The 20430-nt window shown below is 32.7% G+C and overlaps 1 protein-coding gene across 1 annotated transcript in view; it reads left to right on the forward strand.

Moving 5' to 3' along the window:
* LOC128549066 (uncharacterized) overlaps positions 1-15482 on the forward strand; it is a 31503-nt gene extending 16021 nt beyond the window's left edge. The window contains exons 14-22 of the mRNA XM_053525163.1: positions 229-303; positions 2431-2755; positions 3198-3290; positions 4443-4581; positions 5034-5086; positions 5237-5358; positions 6147-6322; positions 8287-8460; positions 9057-15482. Of these exons, the coding sequence (XP_053381138.1) occupies positions 229-303; positions 2431-2755; positions 3198-3290; positions 4443-4581; positions 5034-5086; positions 5237-5358; positions 6147-6322; positions 8287-8460; positions 9057-9085 (1186 nt within the window). The 3' untranslated portion in view covers positions 9086-15482. The remainder of the gene's footprint in view (positions 1-228; positions 304-2430; positions 2756-3197; positions 3291-4442; positions 4582-5033; positions 5087-5236; positions 5359-6146; positions 6323-8286; positions 8461-9056) is intronic.
* Positions 15483-20430: the final 4948 nt, after the last annotated feature.

A 20430-nucleotide genomic window follows, 5' to 3' on the forward strand; every position in this document is an offset into this window, starting at 1 on the left:
ATATCTTTTTGATAGTTTAGTTTTGCATTCTGTTGACTGTGTGCTAAGTTCTTACGAGTGAAGGTAAAAGGAAAAATATATCACTGCTATGCATTATTTTTTATCTGATTTTAAAAGTGTCATTCTTGTTTTCCTATCAGCAGTAGGATAAATATACTTGTATGATATAACAGAAACTAAATCAATACCCTTTGTGAAATCTTTATAGTTATTTAAATGTCATTTCAGCACCTTTTTGGTGACCAGGCAACACAGTTGTGTAGCAAAACTTGAGCAAAAATATTTACCTGAACTGGTTGTAAGGTAAGTCAGAAATGCGAGTAATTAAACTGTTAGTTCATCATGTGATAAAAAGACTGCTTGATACTTTTGTTGGTGCTTTTAACAGAGGGTTTATTTTATCATATATTCTAACACAACCCGATTTATTTTCCTATTAAAAAAGGCTATAATACAACAATTGATTTTCTTACGTCACAATTATTACGTCATAGCGTTTAACGGCATAGTGGCGCGCTGGAAAAGAGATCAACAGAAAACAGGCAAATATCAAATTGATGTCGTAAAGGATGTACTTAAATATCCTTGATAACGTGACTGTTAGGACCGAAATGATATTTCTCATTTAGTGATTTGCTGTTGAATAAAATAATTGTTAATTGCAATCACTTTTTAGCACACCTGAGCAATGTTCATGGGGAGCTTTTGTGATCACGCTGTGTCCTTTGTCCGTCGTGCGTCCGTCCGTCCTTCGTCAACAATTGTGTTTAAAAGATATCGCCTCCAAAACCACTGAATGGATTTTGATGAAAAAAGTATGGATATTTTTTGGATGGTCCTCTACTAAAATTGTTTAAACAGTTCCACTTGGTTGAACATACTCTTCAAACGACACATTCTGCTAAACCGATGGTCAAAGTTTGAAATATTTTCACCCAAATGGTCCTTGTGTCACCTTCTACTAAGATTGTTTAAATTATACCGATTCGTCCAAAAAAAAAACAACAACCCTGGGGGCGTGGTCACTTTTCCTTATATGTATATAGTGGGAATTTAAAATCGTCTTGTGTGAAACTGCTGGTCCGATTTAAGAATATTTTTTACCCAAAGGGTCCTTTGTGTAGCCCTTTACCAATACTGTTCAAGTTATTTTGATTCGTCAAAATAATGGCCGCCAGAGGGCGTTGTCACTTTTCCCTATATGTAAAAAGTGGAAAGTTTAAAAATCTTGTTGTGTGAAATTGCCAGCCTGATTTTTAAAATGATTGTACACAAATGGTTCTTGTGTGTCCCTCTATCAAGATTGTTCAAATTATTTTGATTCGTTAAAAAAAAAAATAGCTGCCGAGGGGCGTGGTCTTTTTTCCTTTTATGTATATAATAGAAACTTAGAAAATCTTTTTTGTATAAAACAGTTCGCCCGATTTTAAAATAATTTCACACAAACTGTTCTTGTGTGACCTTCTATATTTTTTTAGTCAAAAAAAACATGGCCACCACGCCGGTCACTTTTCATCAACAATTTCTTTAAACAACATCTCCTCTAAAACCACTGAATGGATTTTGATGAAACTTTAAACAAATGCTCTCTGTGTAGCCTTCTTTTAAAATTGTTCAAATGGTAATGTTTCATTGAAAATACGCGTCCTTTCGATTAAAAATATGTTTTCATCTATCAGATTAAAATTCGTTTTCTCTAGAGCTTTGATATTTGGCATGTGATATAAGGGTTTTACTCTCTTGTCCAAATTATCGCACTAAAGTAAAAAGATGGCCACGCCTCTGTGTCTGACATGTACTGACTATAGGCTTTTATATATAAGGAACTTTGAAAATCTTCTATTCTGAATCAAACATAGCTAGAACCTTGATAATTAGGCGTGTGATATAAGATTTGTACTGTCTACCGTAATTGTTCAAATTATTGCCCTAGGTTCAAAAATGTGTATGACATGTGTATTATATAGGCTAACATAGAAGAAACCTATCTCTGTACTCATTCAAACACACTTGAAGCCTTTTACAAAGGTAAGCGCGTTAAGATCAATGACCCTCCTGTTGCCTTTTGTTTTTGCAGGTGTTTTAGATATATTTAAGAAAGCTTGTAATGTCAAGTCTATATTGAAAAAGAAAAGATAAGTAGAATTTAAATTCCTGTAAATGTTTTTATTTAACGTGGCATAATCCCAACACTCGTAAAATTGCATACTAAATTAACAAATTTAGTGTTATCTCTTAGCTCAAACAGCCCGACAAATGCTAGCGTATACGGTTCTATATATATATATATATATAACCATATGGGTACATAAAATATCTTGATATTATACAAACTAGTTTTAAAATTTGTTGAAATATATTTCTTTCGTAGGACATCAGGTGTTTTCATGCACTTTATATTATCGTTAAGAAACAATGATACTCTTACAGAATTTTGGCGCTCGACAAATGTCCACAACATACAGAGGAGATAATAGCTGAAATTCTGTGTGAAGATGACGTAGTCAGTTGCATCGATAGTGGTAACGATGACTTCCAATATGAAGTCACTACAAGGGTTCAAGAAGCGGAAAATTTTCTGAGTTTCAACAAGGTCCATTTCGCATTTGTTGATCGATATGAATATGCTGCTCACTTCCGAAGGTTAAAGCTGAAAAATAAACTGCTTCACAGGGGCAAACGTGAACAAATGGATGAGTACGAAGACAAATACAGATTCATCTTCACTACCACAATTTATGGAAAGGAGTTCGAGGTTTGATCGTATATATGTATATAGGCACCTGATTTAGCATAATCAAACAAAAAAAATTCAAAAAGGTTTACATTAACAGTTAACCTAACTGAAAGTTTAAAAAATGTAATTTCTAATAAAACAAATATACTGCACTTAGTCCCATGTATTATTTTTTTCATTGTGTTGTAACTTTATGGGCAAATTGTACTTCCATCAATTTACAGACTGACAGTTATTATTATCTAGTAACTATTATACACTTACTGAATGGACCTAGGGTCGATAGTGCTTATTATTGACCGGCAAGACATTTAATATTACCATATCGTATTACATGACATAAATTGATTTCATTGATTATTTTATTTCAAAGAAAATCTGCTGTTGAACTTTATACTGGTTATATAGCTCAAAATTTGGGATAGAGTCACGTAATGTTTATGTGTTATAAATATTTCAGACAGTTTCACTCCCATTTGTGTTGACTGACGTACCTGACCAGGAAATTCTTGGTCAAGCGTCCATAATGTGGCAATATTTCCTTACGAAACTGGTAATTATGTTTCACCATTTTAGCTTACTTGAGCAAAAGGTGATGGGGAGCTATTGTGATCATTCGCCTGTCCGTCGGCGGCCACACTTCCTTCGAAATACATCACCACTAGAAACATTCGGCTGAAGCTGTTATACTTACTTAGCATGGATTTTTCTGGATAGGTCTCTTCCAAAACGGTTTCGCTTGGCTGACCAAATGATCTCAAGATCTAGAAATAGAAAAATCTTCAAACGACATCTCTTCCTAAACCGCTTATTTGCCTTTGAAATATTTTTACACAAATAATGTTTGCGATATATTCAACATGTTCAAATAATTTCAATTTTCAATAATCACTGTCATCACAGTGCGTGGTCACGTACCCCTATATATATTAATTTAACATAATTTTAGACGTCTTCTTGTCAGAAACTGTTGGTCCTGTTTTAAAATATCTTTTTCACAGAAATCAAAATAATTTCGTAGGAATGATCCTTTGGTTATTCTCCTCAAAGAATTCTGATTTGTTAAAAAGAATGGACGTCAGTTTCCCTGAAACCAGTTTTAATTGCTAGTATCCTAATGCTCCTTTGGTGTTCCTTTACAGATTCTGTTCAAATTGAACAGATTATCAAAAGCATGACCACCAGAAGTGCATATATAGAAATATTTGTAAAAGGTCATAGTTTACCCCCCCCCCCCACTCCCCCGCTCCCCAACCCCTGCGTCTAGGTTTTCCCTTGAATATTTGAATATGCAGGCCATATTTCAAAGTAATTTAGAAGAAATGTTTCTAGTTATACCTGTTTAAGCAATGAAACCAGGTTGAGAGATATAGGACCATCATGGCCAAGTTATTTTATTTTGTCACAAATATGAAAATATATCTTTTTGTTATGACTGCTTGGCATTTTTCGACTAATATATGGAACATCGTTATATTTGTCTATATGTTTGTTTCAGTTGTACAGCTTGTGCTCTGTGGATGGAGACATTGACAATAGTTGTAAACATGTCATTGAAGTTTGAAGGCAATTAAAAAGACTCGCTTTAGTAGAATTGAAATAGATAAGATAAAATTGTTAAAATTATAAACATTTAAACACAAAGTTATTTGTTCAATTATGGATTGTCTCCATTACTTTAGCTACGATTTCCACTGATTTTCAGAGTTGCCAGTCACCACATCCACTTTCAGACCTGCCCTGGCATCTTGTTGAGCAGATGTTACAGTCTGCTTTACTAAGATTATGCCCGTCAAGACCACTAACGGAGGAAAACCTAATGTACTTAAAACAGAGATTATTGGGTATATTTGTTTTTATAAACTCTGCAGGTTTACAGATACCCTATTAAGGGCCTAATAATACATTCATCCTCAATTTCTGAATAATGGATATGAAGGTCACCTATTATACAGTATTACTCAACATTACTCAACATTACTCTTAATACTTGAATCATTTTTACTCAATTCACTTTGATTTTGTACGGTACGCTTGAACATGTTAAATTATACAAAATATGTTTTTATTTGAAAACAAAGAATGTTCGGTTGTTTAGATATGAAGCTTTTACTACACACTGAGTATTGCTGTTTAGAAAGAGTGTCAAATGTGAAAATTCGCTTACTTATAACTCAATATCTGAAATAGCCTTATGGTAAATATCACTTCTTTTCAGTTCTAAAGTAAGTTCAAAATATGCAGGCTAGTTATTAAAATCGTTTTGTTTTAGGAATAAATATATTGTTATTTTTAGGTGCAGCTATTGCAGATGAGTGGGAACTTGTTTCCTTTAAAAAGTTTTGTCAGGTACGTTACACCTTGAATTTTTGTTTATAAGCACCGTCTTTTTAAAGACAACTATTTAGGCCAATGTTGTTTTCGTTATGTTGTACTTGTATTAATATTAAGATATTTACTACAAAATGTAGAAATGAATTGCTTCTTACCCAATTTTAGGATAACATAGACTGGTCGGAGGACACACATGAAAAGACCTTCACATCCTGTTCTTTCTGGAAATGGTTTGTTGGAATATACAATCTAATTGATGAAAGCTTTCTACATTTATGGGAAGATGGGTATTTATTTCTATTTTTTCTCATTTTTGACACATGTTATATAATCTGCTAAATGTATCTTTTACTTTAATATATTTTGTAGAAAAAAATAAACGTAACGCCACTGTAGTACATAATTATATAAACCATAAACTATTGTGATTCCTAAGAAATGGTCTCTGATATTAAACTGAAATACGCAGAAAAAGTGTTATAGCTGTAGGGTATATATATATAATGTTTTTCCAGAGTATAGACGCCTGATATTAATTGACCTAGTAGTACAAAAATATTTTTGAAGTATTTCAAATGTATGATCTACCAAAAAAACAAAAAACAGAAAAAAACAAAGAAAAACCAAAAGCAAAAAAAAACAAAAAAACAACAGATCATTCCACAAGATTGTCGTCAGCGTTTTGCAAAATTAAAGTAGCAACATGTCGAATTGCGCAAATGCTTATCTAGATAATTTGACAATGAGCACGATTTTAATGAAGCACACGTTTCTTATCGGACAAGTACATATCAGAGAGATAAAAAATACAATACAATTTGTAGAGTTACTCAAAATAGGGAAAAGCTATACATTAAGTATATCAAAATTGTACAAAAATATTAAAAAAAGCTTTAGTCTTTAAATAAAATTGATTACGTTGTTTCTGATATTTTATATGGAATGCAGTCTACTCTAAAGTACAAAACAAAAAGTTTGATGCTGTGCATCAAATTGGTAGAAAACAAGTTGACAATAAAGCATCAAAGATGTGTTGTTTCTCTTCAAGACTAATGTTCATTTTTTTTTGTTTTAGCTTGATTGTTGGATTTATTAGCACAAATGAAGCCCGAACAATGTTGGAGAAATTGGACAATGCAAAATCAGGAAGTTACATTTTGAGATTTTCTGAACAAGTGACAGATGTTGACGATATGAATCGCACATTTGGCCAACTAAAAGCATGCGTTATGGTGGTTGAAGATAACAATGGTATGTTCATTTAACCATAAATTAATTACTCATAAGTACTTAGGAAATTTATAAATCAGACAGTAAATGATCATATGTTACAGTAAAAGTTTCGAACAAGTCCAGTACTTCAGATTGCCTACTTTTAGTATCAAATTAACAATGTTTCCATCTACATCGTATTTTTATTTCCTTATATTTAGGGCTTAACATACTATTATATTAGTGTTTGAAAGGTCTATTTAAACGCAATGAAACCTTTGGTTTTCAAAAATTATCGTAAATACAACCAGAAGAGTAGGTATTCAATTAGGTTTTACCAAAAAGGGACATATAAAGACGATTTTTTTAAAAAGAAAAATTATCAAGTTTTAGAAAAGTCAAAGTCAGATGTACTGCTAGTGGCAATCCAAACTGTCAAATTTCAAATAAGAGTCATTCATTAAAGGTTATTGAACAGTACTCTGAAGTGGTTTTATCATATTTTGATGTGTCAGAAAGTTCGCTGGCACTAATGTTTAAGTGGCGTCGCAAATTTTCTATTCGGTATTTTGAAATCGAGTCCCGAAAAGGGCAGATAAACTACAGAAGACCGATAATACAAACAAACAAGTTCAGTTGTTGTAATTGTTTTTATATATGTTTTATCCGTGATATGTCATGCAGGAAGTTACAAATAAAAGACATATAGAACAAAATGTCATAATTATACAGGTTTGATATCACAGTTCATAACAATCTCTATAATTTCAGTATAACTGGATGGCCCTGCGTGCGACGTCCTGTGTCCACACATATACTTTAATAACTTCTTAGAAACTACCTGTTAGAATCAAACCAGACTAAGTATATAGTATTCTGCCATAGACTAATGTAGAAAGTTTATCGACATCATGAAATTTTTATTATGCAACCATAAATCGAAAGTAGTATTCCGTGCAACTATAATTGATATGTAGTTTTAATTAATTTATTACTAAATGGTAAAAATCAAATAATTAATAATTAGTTTTAATTTATTTATTACTAAATGGTAAAATTAAAGCTAAAGCTATTTACGGTAACATTTGTGCTACGATACATTTTGTTTCCGTAATTATTCGAGACTGAATTCGTATTGTCACGATGAGTGTTAGGGGTTGCATCTGCGGGTTTATTAGTGATTTTAGCTATAAGGTTCACATTAGGGCCGACGCCTTTTATGTAGAAACTTACCCTAAGCCTTCTTTACACAAGGGAAACAATCCGTTTATATAAGTGAAATAGTTGAGTGAACACCGTTTCTTAATCCTAATCCTGCCCATGTTATATCAATGCAAAGGAAAAGTAACCTATCTATGATAAATGCCATATATGATTACACAGTTATTCATCTAACAGTCTTGAAATTGTTTTCTTCGATTTTCTCATATTTCTAGATATTTTTTTCCATACTTTGACGCATATGTATGGGTAGTTGAGATTGTTCTTTTTTCAGCAGTAGCCTTTTCAACATATTTCACCAAAGTGAAATTCTGTGGGTTTTGACTTTTAAAAAAATCGTCTGTTTGTTGACAAATTTCAACACAAAAATGTCCTACTTTCCCCAGGGCAATCAATTATTTGATCTTTACATAGTTTTGTATTCAGGTTGCTAATCCATGTGGCAAGTATGCATGCTTTTGTCATGATTAGAGGTAAAAGGTGCATAGTTTGTATGAGGTTCTAGGTCAATAGTCACCTAAACCTATCATAAAGTCTTTGCGGAGTTGTCTCCATTTTTTCCAAATATTTCATCCGGGATCATTTTTTTTCAGCTCAAATTACTCTTTTTCAGGAAATAATATTTTAATATTTATTTCAGTCCTTGTATTTTGATGCAGTTAACTACACATATATTTATTATAGATAGCTCTTACTTGAAATCTGTATTTTTAGTTACAATGCCTATTTTATGTATTAATAACTATCGTTAAAATTAATTGCAGTTCAACAATCTATTTCAGGTCAACGAGAGAAGACTTTTTATGATATAGAAATAGGTGGTCCGGAGAAATTCAGGACAAAGAATCTTGTTAACATCTTACAGGACATAAACGAAACAAAACAGCAGCAGTTTCTGTATCTATATCCGGGTGAGCTTACAATGGAAATGTTAACGGAGAAGTATTGTAATCAAGGTATGTTTCTAGACGAAACTTAAGATTTTCATGCTATAAGTTGTTACAATCATCATCTTTCAGTATGTATAAGGTTTATTATTATATCTAACACTTTAGCTACAGGTCTTGTCTCCAATGTTTAGAAAAATCTATCATGGATTGTACTCTGGATGCAAATGTTGTTAGTTATTAGAAATGTACAGACAGTCGAAATTTGGACTATTTTTCATTTTGAATATGCTTGAACATGCTTTTAAGTTTCCTAGAAAATCTGAACGCACATTGTTAATAATCCATGAAGATGACGACATGTGGATTGATTTTGCCATGTTTCTTGTAACTAATTTACCTACGTTAGATATAAATAGAAAATGACATGATGCTTTGGTTAATGACGTGCATTTACAAAAATTGTCCGCCTACTTTTGTTTCACAACTGAGGTCAATAATTGGCTTATCAGACCTTTCCGTTGTGTAAATTCAAAACACAAATTAAGAATAAAACTGGTTGTATAAACCTACATGTAAATTCTGCAGTTTTTGAGACATAAGGCATTCTATAATAGACACACATTTTCATGAAATGGATGTATGTTTTCACATTTTCCTTTCAGTTCCACAACGTGCTGAAGTTAAATTATAGATATCTATTGTCCTTTGATGGTAATGAAGGGGTTCTATATCTGAAAAGCCTGAAATGCAATACGAGAAACAGGAGAAAAACAGCCGGATTTTGTTTAATAAATATGTTTAATAATGACTGTACTGAAGCCAAGGAATTTATTATATGTGAAAAAATACTTTGCTACAAAGATGTGAGACAACATTGCAATGATTTTGACACAGTTTCAATAATTACGAAAGTAAAATAAAATACATGACTTCTGCAGGGGAGGGATTTTAGCTTTTTTCTTTGTGCAGATAGGATTATTGCTATGTTTCAACATTTTACAATATTTTGTACAAAATATATACAAAATATGGTAATTTTGCATAAGGCTGTATTTCGTGAGAAGTTGATCAAGTTTGATAAAGAGAAGTACTTTCCTGTTATATGGTATACAGGAAGGATTGTAAACGTAATATTAAGACACTTTTTAATATTTTATGTGGTATAATGATATTGCATTTTAAAAGGAAGCCTGGTGTGCCCGTTTGTATGCTTATCTCTTACCTCCGCATTTCTGATGAGACAGTTTTATTTCTGTGTAACATTATAGTATTTGTTATATGCTCAGTACATCTAGAAACGCAACGTTTTTACCCTCGTTTTTATACTTTCGTTCATAATTTCCTTGTACATGTATATTTGAATTATACAAAGGGTCCAAATTCACGTTTGAACAAGCACACAGTTAATAAGTTGTAAAACCACCATTCGCATTTATCAATGCAAGGCATCGTCGGTTTAAAAAATATTGACTGTAAACCCAAGTGTTGCGTTTCAAGATGTACTCGGTATATAATCCATTTCATCCATTTCTGAAATTACGATGATAGTATATGTAACTCTTACCTTCTTGTGTTTACATCACAGTGGCAACCCAAAAAAGATACTTAGTCGCGCAAATTACTGTGTCCAGTACCTCAAAAAGAAGGCACTGGAGCCTCGCAAGTAAACAAAGTATCTAGAATGGCACAAACACTGAAAGTAATTTGAAAAATTGATGTTGATGTATAATAAATACGTAGGATTGTTACTTCGGGAAACTTGCGAAATATATTTCATTTGAATACATATCCTAAAACGAAACTGGCGTGTGTAAGGGGGAGTGACGTGTACACATTCTTTCAATTTGACGACCTTATAAATTACGTTTTCACCAAGGACATTGATACTAACAGTTCCTGGTAAACATACTTAACCTGTAATATATATGACTCGTGCTATCATGCGAATAACTAAAGCAACATGAAATTTGAATTCAAATAAAATTACAAAGACACCAGATTGTTTTAAAAACATTTAGTGCACCGGTATTTGTAATCGTAATTAAAATTATTTTATACTCGTGATACAGCATAAATTATATTTAATAAGTTTTCTTTTCTTAGTTTAAGTACTAATACTTACAACACTAATGCTATAAAAATATGATACTGATGCAAACGTATTTGAGGTAGAAAATTGTAAAACTCATTTCTCTGTCTATAGAAAGCATTTAAAGTATGAATGAAATAGCTATCAAAATCAGATTTGCTTCAGGAATGCCAATACAACACTTTTCCATTTCAACATATCACGTCGCAAGTTTTAAAGTGATTAAAGTATACGAATTGAAAAAGCGAACTTCCATTATGAGTATAGTAGTTGTCTTTGGCCTGATTCTGTACATCGTGTATCACAGACTGTTAACACCGTCTAAAGTCAGTGTGTGTGTGTGTGTGTGTGTGTGTTCGGGTCTTTTCAGACAATATACGTTCTGTTTCATACAGCATAAATGTCTCCGAGTTTGAACAAAAGGACTCCTGTGCTAATGAAAATATACATGTAGCTGCCTCTAACATAAACGCTGTTGTCAAGTTTTATGGAAAATGATCTGAGCTGACATATCAGAATTGCGTGGAACTATTCTTTTAAACATCTACAACTGTATGAAGAGCTCCTTGTACTTCGACTAGCATACTTTTATTTGGCACGTTTTACACAATACGCCAAGACAAGTTCTAAGCAATTTATTGTCAATGTTTCAACGTTACGTTGCGCGTCATTGCGTTAAATGCATATCAATTTATCAGAAGCTCTGTCAGCGTCTTTATAAATCATGCATGTGTCTTTTCACACAAGTTTTGTTTATAGACATTTTCAAGTGGAATCCTTGATTCTAGTTTGTTTTGAGCTGCAGTTCCGTGCACTGCATGGTAAAATGCGCTTCGAGGTATCCTTACCGGATTGTGCATGGAACATTCTGAATTCGTAGACTACACAAAATATCGTGTTCAACTAAACAGTGCCGTGTAAATAGTTTAAGAAGTGTCAAAGTCAAACAGCATCGCAGGTAAGGTTTCTAGCCAGTTATAAGGCAACTAAAACTAGCAAATGTTCTTTTGCACACACTCTTTTCTAATAGTCACATTTTATGTAAACGCATGTGCTCTCAATACTGAGGTCTCGAACAAAATTTGATAAGCATAAAATTTGTATTTTCACAAAGTCCATAATTTACAACCGTTAGGCTACAATAATGAAAACGCGTGTAAAAAAGACGGACACATATTTATGATGTCGTGTAAGATTTACATGCAGAACATATACATTCTCGATCAAAATGAATTTAATTGACTCCTACTCATATCGTAAAATGATCTTTTTCTATATTGTTCCAAGATTACTTTGCGATGTGCAGATTTAAACCATACGACGCGTAGATTCATGTGCAAAAGTAATAGCAATGATGACGCATCACGTGTTTTAAGTTTAAGTAGTTTGAAAATAATCTTAATGTCAGGGCAAGAAAAAATATCTGGTTGATAAACGTTTCGCTGACTTTCCGGATAAAAATAATTGCTGAAACACTGTAACCTAGTATCTTCTACTCACACGAGCTTAGATGTTAAGATTTGAAACCTCCATTAAGTACTATTCAATTGCCATATATATTATTTAAGGTAAATATCATGTTTTACTGACCTTGCATGTATTACTTTCGCAATATCGTATGCAAATTGAATAAGTGCAATCGAATAAGTTATAATTAGAAAAAATATACATTGTCTGCTACCAGAATGCTTATCCTGTATAGTGAATTCACTTTTTAGAAACAAATTTATTATTTTGATAAAAAAAATATCACTGAATATTTCTAAAATCATTGATTTTCGAAAAAATGAGCATTTGTTTGGTCATATTTAGGTCACATATGTATGTTTTTAGCTGTGAGCACACTCAAGGATCACAAAAATATTTTGACCGTAGGTCCAGCTTCTTTCAAAGAATTCATGTTTATTTTTATTGTGGTCGGCAACTGTGCTCGTCTCGTATTGAAAATTTCAGATTTCTTAAAAAATATGAGTTAAAAACTGAAGGATTCCCATACCCTTAATGTTAAAAGTATTTTCATTAACGTCCGATGTTTTCTTTGATAATGAAAGAATTGTAAAATATTCATTGCAGGTTGATAAAACAATACTTCTTGATGAAAGACAACATGTTTTTTCATTCTATTTTGAGACTTTCAGTTTTTAGGCCATTTTTGGGCAAAAGTGAACCTTCTCTTTTGTTTCTGAATATCTGGCTATGGGTTTAAACACTGTATAAAACAATTTTACTAAGACAGTCAGCTGCCATAAAAATGATTTACGTCTGAAAGGAAGGAAGTGTTACTCTTGTTTCAATTTTACCAATTTATCTGTTTCATAGACTCATGACGTCCATTTTTGTTTGTAATGTTAATTCAGTTGCGCCATTTCTGCTTCTAATGAAACAACTAACATTTTAATCTTTACGTTGAGTTTAATATTATTGCATTATCAGTAGCGTCAGTCAAGGGTTTTATCGCCATGAGTTTGACCACGTGACATCTTTCGACCAATCAAATTTCTTGCAAAATAATTTTTGAATATTTAAAGTTAAAAAAATGGACACAATGGATGTAAACATTTAAAATGTAGGGATATTGCATGGTTGTTCGTGTTGTAACATCTTTAGAATCCCGAGGGTACCAAAGATTACCGAGGGATGTTGAAGATGTTATAACACAAAAAGAACATGCGCTAACGCTGTTCTAGCATAAGACGCGTAACAACCAAGTAAATGAATATATTGTCCCTCAACGTCATTCAATTTTCATGAAATGCGCGGTAAAGTCTATGATGTTTTTTTTTTTAACGTTGACGTCATTTTATTTGGATTGTCTGTTTTGGGGTCATAATAATTTTACGCTTTGCGACGGAACGCGCATGTTTTAAAAGATGTTTTGACAGCACATGAGCGCGAAAATCTCTCTGCTGACACAGATGCATTTTCTCTCCTGTTGAAACAGCCCCGAAATGTGACAATAACAGCAGTTTTGTGCCATTTATGCTAAAATAACCGATAAACGCCAGTAATGGAAGTAAAATATGTTATCAATTTGTACTGATTATGATACTTGCTGCCGTTTTTGCGTTACATCTGGTTAATAGGTTATTTGTTTTTAAATGCCCTAAGAAGCCATTACCAGTTACTGCCAGCACAAGTATAGTAATGGGAAAGATGCTATGCACACAAAAATGTGAAAAGAGACACTATTAGATGCGCCTTTAAAAGGCTTGTCGATCATTTGATAAAGTAAATCGGTAACAAATCGTGTGTTGACCAAATATTTGACAAAGTTACCCTGCCAATTGTCTTAAATTTAAATTGTAGCAATCGTTAATGCATTACTCATAAAATCATTTTTAAACATAGACATTTTAGATTTTCCCGGGAAGTATTTTATCAAGTCGGATGTCTCCCGCGAAATAGGAATTAACTCTCTTGGTAAAAACGAAGGTCACATGCATCCGAAACACGATGGATTTAAAAGTTACAAGGACAAGTAAAATTATTTCTGTTTGAAACAATATTGAAAAAAAAGGTTACTAAGTTAATAGGAAATAACAATAAACAATCTTGTTTTTTTTCTTTCGTTTATTCATTTATTCTCTTAGTACCGCGAAATTCCTAGCAACTATATAGAGATTTGTCTCGTATCAAAATGGCGAATACCTACGATAGTTTATCGATCCGTAATAAGAAACATTAGAAACTAAAGCGAAATATAACATTTTTTGCATGTGACTGATGCAGATCTTTTCCAATCTAAGTAGATCTGTGTGAGAAATATATCATATTTAGTACATAGAACATGCTTTTATTTACGAGAAATATCTAAATAAATTATTGTGTTAACTTAAAATATACCTGTTGAGGAAATAAAACCATACAAAGTAAACACAAAGATAATTTAAATCCAAAATTTGGCGTAAATACCATGTTTGCTTGAAAAAAAAAACGACTGAAAACGCGCCAAAACGTTGAAAGAATGCAATTTCATAAAAATTTTCCAAAACCTGAATTCCTGTACCATGTGCAAATTCTATTTTGTGATAAACATTTTAAATATAAACTAAAAACACATGTTGTTTTTCTTAGAGATCAAAACTAGTTTTACCTACTAGATACGATTTTATGTTGCATGCATTGATCAAATTATTGTTAATACAAGGACCTCATCAGCACAAGCAAAACGAGTTATGTTATATTTCCTGTCACTTAACATTTTTACGTTTCTCGGTTAGGATTTGGGGTAAAAAAATGTTAAACATTGGTCATTTTAAATGTTTAATCACTTTAACTTATCTAATATAATTTTTTAGCAAACTCGTGTTTCGTTTGCTCAAAAATAATATATGCTTGTAAGCGTGATACTGATTTAACTTAATTATTGGTATGCGAAAAATTATGAGACAAACCGGTAAGTAGTTAAGTAGTTATTTTAAGACGGACCTGTACAAAAAGTACGAAAAACGTTACGAACCACATGGTTGAAATGCTTAGATTAAAAAAAAACATGAAAGACATATTATTGTCTAGATTCTGCCATTATGATAGTCTGTTGGCTTATCTATATAGAATCTTATCAAAATATGATTTTAAAGTAATTATCATATGACATATATATCTGTTGCCATGACTAGAAGAAAACTAAAATGAACGCATAGTTTTGTTCAATAAATAATCATTCCATTTTTAGATGCAAATATACACACATAGATTATCATATATAGACACACACATACTATTAAACGACGAAACTATTTGTTTGACTTGCGTTGGTAACTAGAAAAACTTGTTCTTTATCTTTTATAGTTGTATCAAAACATTTGTCAAACTCAAAATCATTTTGTACATATTGCTTCCTTTGCTTAGAATTCCAGTAATACATATTTTGACTGTTATAATGAATATTTTGTTATATTTTTGTATTTTATATTTTATGTACAATGTAGGCTTGAAATGACTTAGTAAGATTACAGCAGATTTGCAGACTAAATTGAGTTTATCCCGTTTTCAAAAAGTATTTTTGTCAGTTTACCTAACCAGTGTTGCTAGATACCTCACCAGTGAACAATAGCCGGCTTTCAACAAACTCCTCTTGAAGATGAATAAGGGGTTCAGGACATATAAATTAAGACGCACTGTTTTATATTAAAGTTCCTTGTCCTGGCCACATATGTATTATTCAAGTCCAGATTTTAATAGCGCAACAGGTAACATAGTGCTCGGAGTAACTATGTGACAAGTCAGCCTCTCCAACTAAATTTTTTGTCAGTTCACTTCCTCTCAACAACTGATCCGAGTCGAAATAATTTTACAGAAATGTGTTTTTATTAATGTTTTTGACCAAACGTAATATGATCTACTGTGTTCACTTTTCTTTATATTTCTATGGTAGACAGGTCATAAATTGCAAACTCGATTTTAAAATGATTTCACACAAAATTGTTAAAACTTTTCCTAATCGTCAATATCATGGTCGCCACCGGGCATATCCGTGTTTTCCCCAATTTTATATAGTGGAATGTTTCAGAAGGTTATAGCTTTCCTACAAATGTTGTTTCTTTGATGATTATTGTGAATCATCAATTGAGCCGCGCCATGAGAAAACCAACATAGTGGGTTTGCGGCCAGCATGGATCCAGACCAGCCTGCGCATCCGCGCAGTCTGGTCAGGATCCATGCTGTTCGCTTTCAAAGCCTATAGCAATTAGAGAAGCCATTAGCGAACAGCATGGATCCTGACCAGACTGCGCGGATGCACAGGCTGGTCTGGATCCATGCTGGTCGCAAACACACTATGTTGGTTTTCTCATGGCACGGCTCAATTAACGTCAGCGTCGGAGTTAAAAGTAGTTAAATCTTCTTCTAACCTGTAGGTCCGATTTAATACATATAGCTTCACATATTAAATCTTCATTCTTTGACCATCTGACAAGATGTGGTGAATCTGTTGAGCAATTTAGAGCCATCATAACCTATGAAAACCTTGCAATGTAAGATGCTTAGACATATGTGCATGTAATTCCAGGCAATGTCAACCGAAGTCAAAATGTACATAGAAACTTTATTGTGTTTTGTGTTGTATGGTTCATATCAAATTTTGTGTTGCTCATTTTCTGATTTTATATTCATATTGAATAAGTTGCTGATAAAAAAATCCAATAAAAAAGGTCTTGCTCAGTCGAGCCTTGATTCCATCTCAGTGTAAGGTCATGGCTTTAAACGAGTGCAATGAGTTTTTAGGTAGATCCTATTTAAACACCTGCTATTTGTAAGACAGTGCGATCGACTGATTGATAATTTCTTAGTTGAAAAGGGCTCACCTTAGCAGGACTTAGGTAAATGGGCTATTTGATCTTATCTCTTTTTTTTTGTTTAAAACCTTCATTACGGCAGAGATAACAACTTACAATCAAAACTTTTATCAAATAAAAAAATGAAAACAACAGGTCGCCTAACACGACATAAATGAAATGGTGCAAGAGCCTCTTCACGGACAGTAGTGGAAATAGAAGGTGCCTTCTTGCCACGGTTTGAGATGAACTCAAAATTCACACATGTTATAAGTACCAGAATATAATTCAGAGACATCCGCATTTACATGGAACATTCAATGATGCACAGAATATTATTAAGAGACATTCGCAGATGTATTCATACGGCGATGTACATTATGCATTCAATGATGCACAGAGTGCATTTCAATGAAAAGCGTTGTATGGTCCCCAAAATAATAGCTTTGCCCTGTGGGCATAACGAACCAAACTGGAATTTAGAGAGAAGACCTGTGATTATGGAGCCTACATGCCACAGAAACTGCCAAAAAAGCAGGCACCATATCCAGTCGAATAAGGTTCCTGATGTGAATGTATTTCAACAAAGAGTTCTCTGACAGAACGACACATTTTCTTCAGCCAGAGGAAGACCCAATCAAAATATTTGTCACGATGGCGACCTTTGACGTTATTTCGTGTAAAATCAATGTCATACACATGCTTCTTCTAATTACACAGAATATACGAAGTTTATGGAACGTGTACAGCTTTAAAACGTAGATTTTCATTGCTTCATTCGTTTATATTTCAAAAAAGACATTCCTTTAAAAAATTAAAAATACTGCACAAAAGCTATCAAAAACTGCACAAGCTTTACAATTTCTAAGGTTGATCCTTATGGTCTGATAATCGCAAGTTCTTTTTTTTTATTTGTAAGCTTGTATATGGCCAACCATTTGATATTCTGTATATGGGACCTTCAATATTAACGGAAAACAATACCCGACGTTGGATTTGCTGTAAAAATATTTTTGCTTTAACATATTAAAAAAACTCTAGATCCCAAATCACTGAAAAAAATCTAGTTCCAGTTAAGATTGAAAAAGAAATACATTTCCATAATAGGAGTCTTTACTACTTGCTTTTAAACGCAATATTTCAGAACCAGGGTTTTAATTTAAAGATCAGCTGAAAACGTATACTTCTCGATCCTAGAATGATGACCAAACGTGTACGAAGTTTCTTTGAGACAGCCAATTTCGTTATATTATTCCGAGAATTTGTGTGAAGTCACTCGAAAGAAATTCTTGGAGTGACTTGTGACGAAATCCAATTAATTAAATACCCACCTGTATTGATTTCTTTTGTTGTCGATGTAATTGATTTTTCTTGTGACTCCGTGACGAATATATATTTCAAATATAGGTTTAAACAGTTATTAGTGGGGTTTCAAGAAACATTGAGGACAAACCTCACAATACTTAGAGCAAACATATATATTTTATGCATTGTTATATGTAAAAACACAATGATTGTGACACATAATATTATCAGATTATACACTTTTTATTTTGCTTAAAATCAGAAAAAAATTAAGTTGTTAGATAGATGTAAATAAAATTGCGGTTATAAAAGAAGTTACAAGGATGTCAGATGCTTGTTACTAATGATAATTTTGTCTGAGAAAAGGTGTGTATGTGAATTCAAACAGTTACGCATGTTACACCCCATTTCGTAAATCTACGTTCAAAAGGGCATTACAGAATAAATTGCAAACAATACAAACAAAAACACATTCAACACAAACAAAAACGCATTTTAATATTAACAAAGTTCATGAATGTAAAATATTTAGATAAACAAGACAAACATATACACATATTAAAAAGTATTTATGTGACCCTAGGACAAAATGCTGATCTTAACTAAAATTCACGAATGTAAAACATATAGATAAACAAGACAAACATATATACATATTTAAAAGTATTTAAGCGACCCTAGGACAAATTACTGTTCAACGCTGTGATATGAAAAGAAAAATGTGTACTGGTCAGTTTACGAAATTTTGTACAAAAAGTTGGTTTTCAGCAGGCTTTTGAAAGCAGCTAGCCAATCAGTTTCCCTTGTCTTGACAGGAAGTTCTAAAGACTGGGAGCATACGAAAAGCTCCGAGTGTCATACATCACAGTTACAGACTTTAGCATAACCAGTGACATCGTTCTTTGTGATCTTAGGCTTCTGATCGGTTTATATATTTCTATAATATCCCGTAAAGAGGCAGAGGACTGATCGCGTAGTGCTTTAAAGGTGTGGATCTGAACATGTGCTTCACTGGGAACTCAACTCAACTCAACTATTCTTTTATTTCAACCCTGGTACATATACATATACAGCGAGGGCATAAAACAAAACACATTGTCGTTAATATACTGACAGTGGTTCCAGAACAAGATAGATATAAATTTCATGATTTTAGAAAGGAATTATATGATAGCTATAGCAAGAAAGTACGTTATTCTTTGGAGGGGGAGAGACATAAAATATTGAATCAGCTACGCTCGTGATTAAACTGGTTTTCCAAAAGTAGTTCTAAATAAAGAACTGAAAGTTATTCTGTTCTAATTATGGTAAAGGTCAAACTATATATAGTCAACATGTACAATGTAAAAGTTGAAATGGATTTTAGAAGAAATTTTGTAATTAGTATGTTTGTGAAAAAATATGTCAATGGAACTAAACTTAAAAAAAAAAAAAAAAAAAAAAAGAAAAAAAAGATCCATTTTACGAGTCAAAAACCATGAACATCATGGATAATAGATACATTGCCTTAACAACAGAAATTTGTCCATCGTTTAGATTACTTTCAATTAGCTGGCGGTTACATACATAAAAGTAATATTAGCTGACGGTTAATAAACCAAAGAAACATAACAATGGTACCGAGTAAGATGAATCGGTGGTGGAATTGGTGCTTTGCTAAAAAAGACATTTTAGTGAAATTTATTCATTATGGTTCCTAGAAATTTACACAATGGTTTAAGAATGTTTGTGTTTTCAGATGACAGTAACATTTTAAAAGATAAGTTTTGTCTGTTTGACTGCGATTTCTCAAAGAAACGCGCTCTTTATTGTTGAAAGAAATCACTAATGTAGCTCCTTCTGAACCAGTTTTATATGACTGAGACGAGGCATCAGTAATATCATGTAGAAACTACAAGAATGCCATTTTATGCTAAATTGATGTAACTACGTTTGTCTGAGAGAAGTTTTCTTTGGAGTTAAAATTCTACGCATGTTACACCCAATTTCCTAAAATTGGCCTAAAGACGTATTCAGTAGTTTTATTTAGAAGCTACAAACAATGATTTTACGTGAACGGTATAAGGATGTTACTTATATTACGGGGGCCTCCGTGGCCGAGTGGTTAATGTCGTTCAAATCACTTGCCCCTCATCGATGTGGGTTCGAGCCTCACTCGGGACGTTGAATTCTTCATGTGAAGAAACCATCCAGGTAGTGTACGGAAGGTCGGTTGTCCTCCCAGGTGCCCAGAATGAAATAATGCACGGAGGGGAACCTGGGGTCTTCTTCTACCATCAAAGCTGGAAAGTCGCCATCGGACTTATATGTTAAACCTAACAAAATAAATATAATATGAATATATTACATTCGTGTGAGATGACAAAT

The sequence above is a fragment of the Mercenaria mercenaria genome, chromosome 15 (genome assembly GCF_021730395.1).
Source record: "Mercenaria mercenaria strain notata chromosome 15, MADL_Memer_1, whole genome shotgun sequence".
In the NCBI taxonomy this organism is placed as follows: domain Eukaryota; kingdom Metazoa; phylum Mollusca; class Bivalvia; order Venerida; family Veneridae; genus Mercenaria; species Mercenaria mercenaria.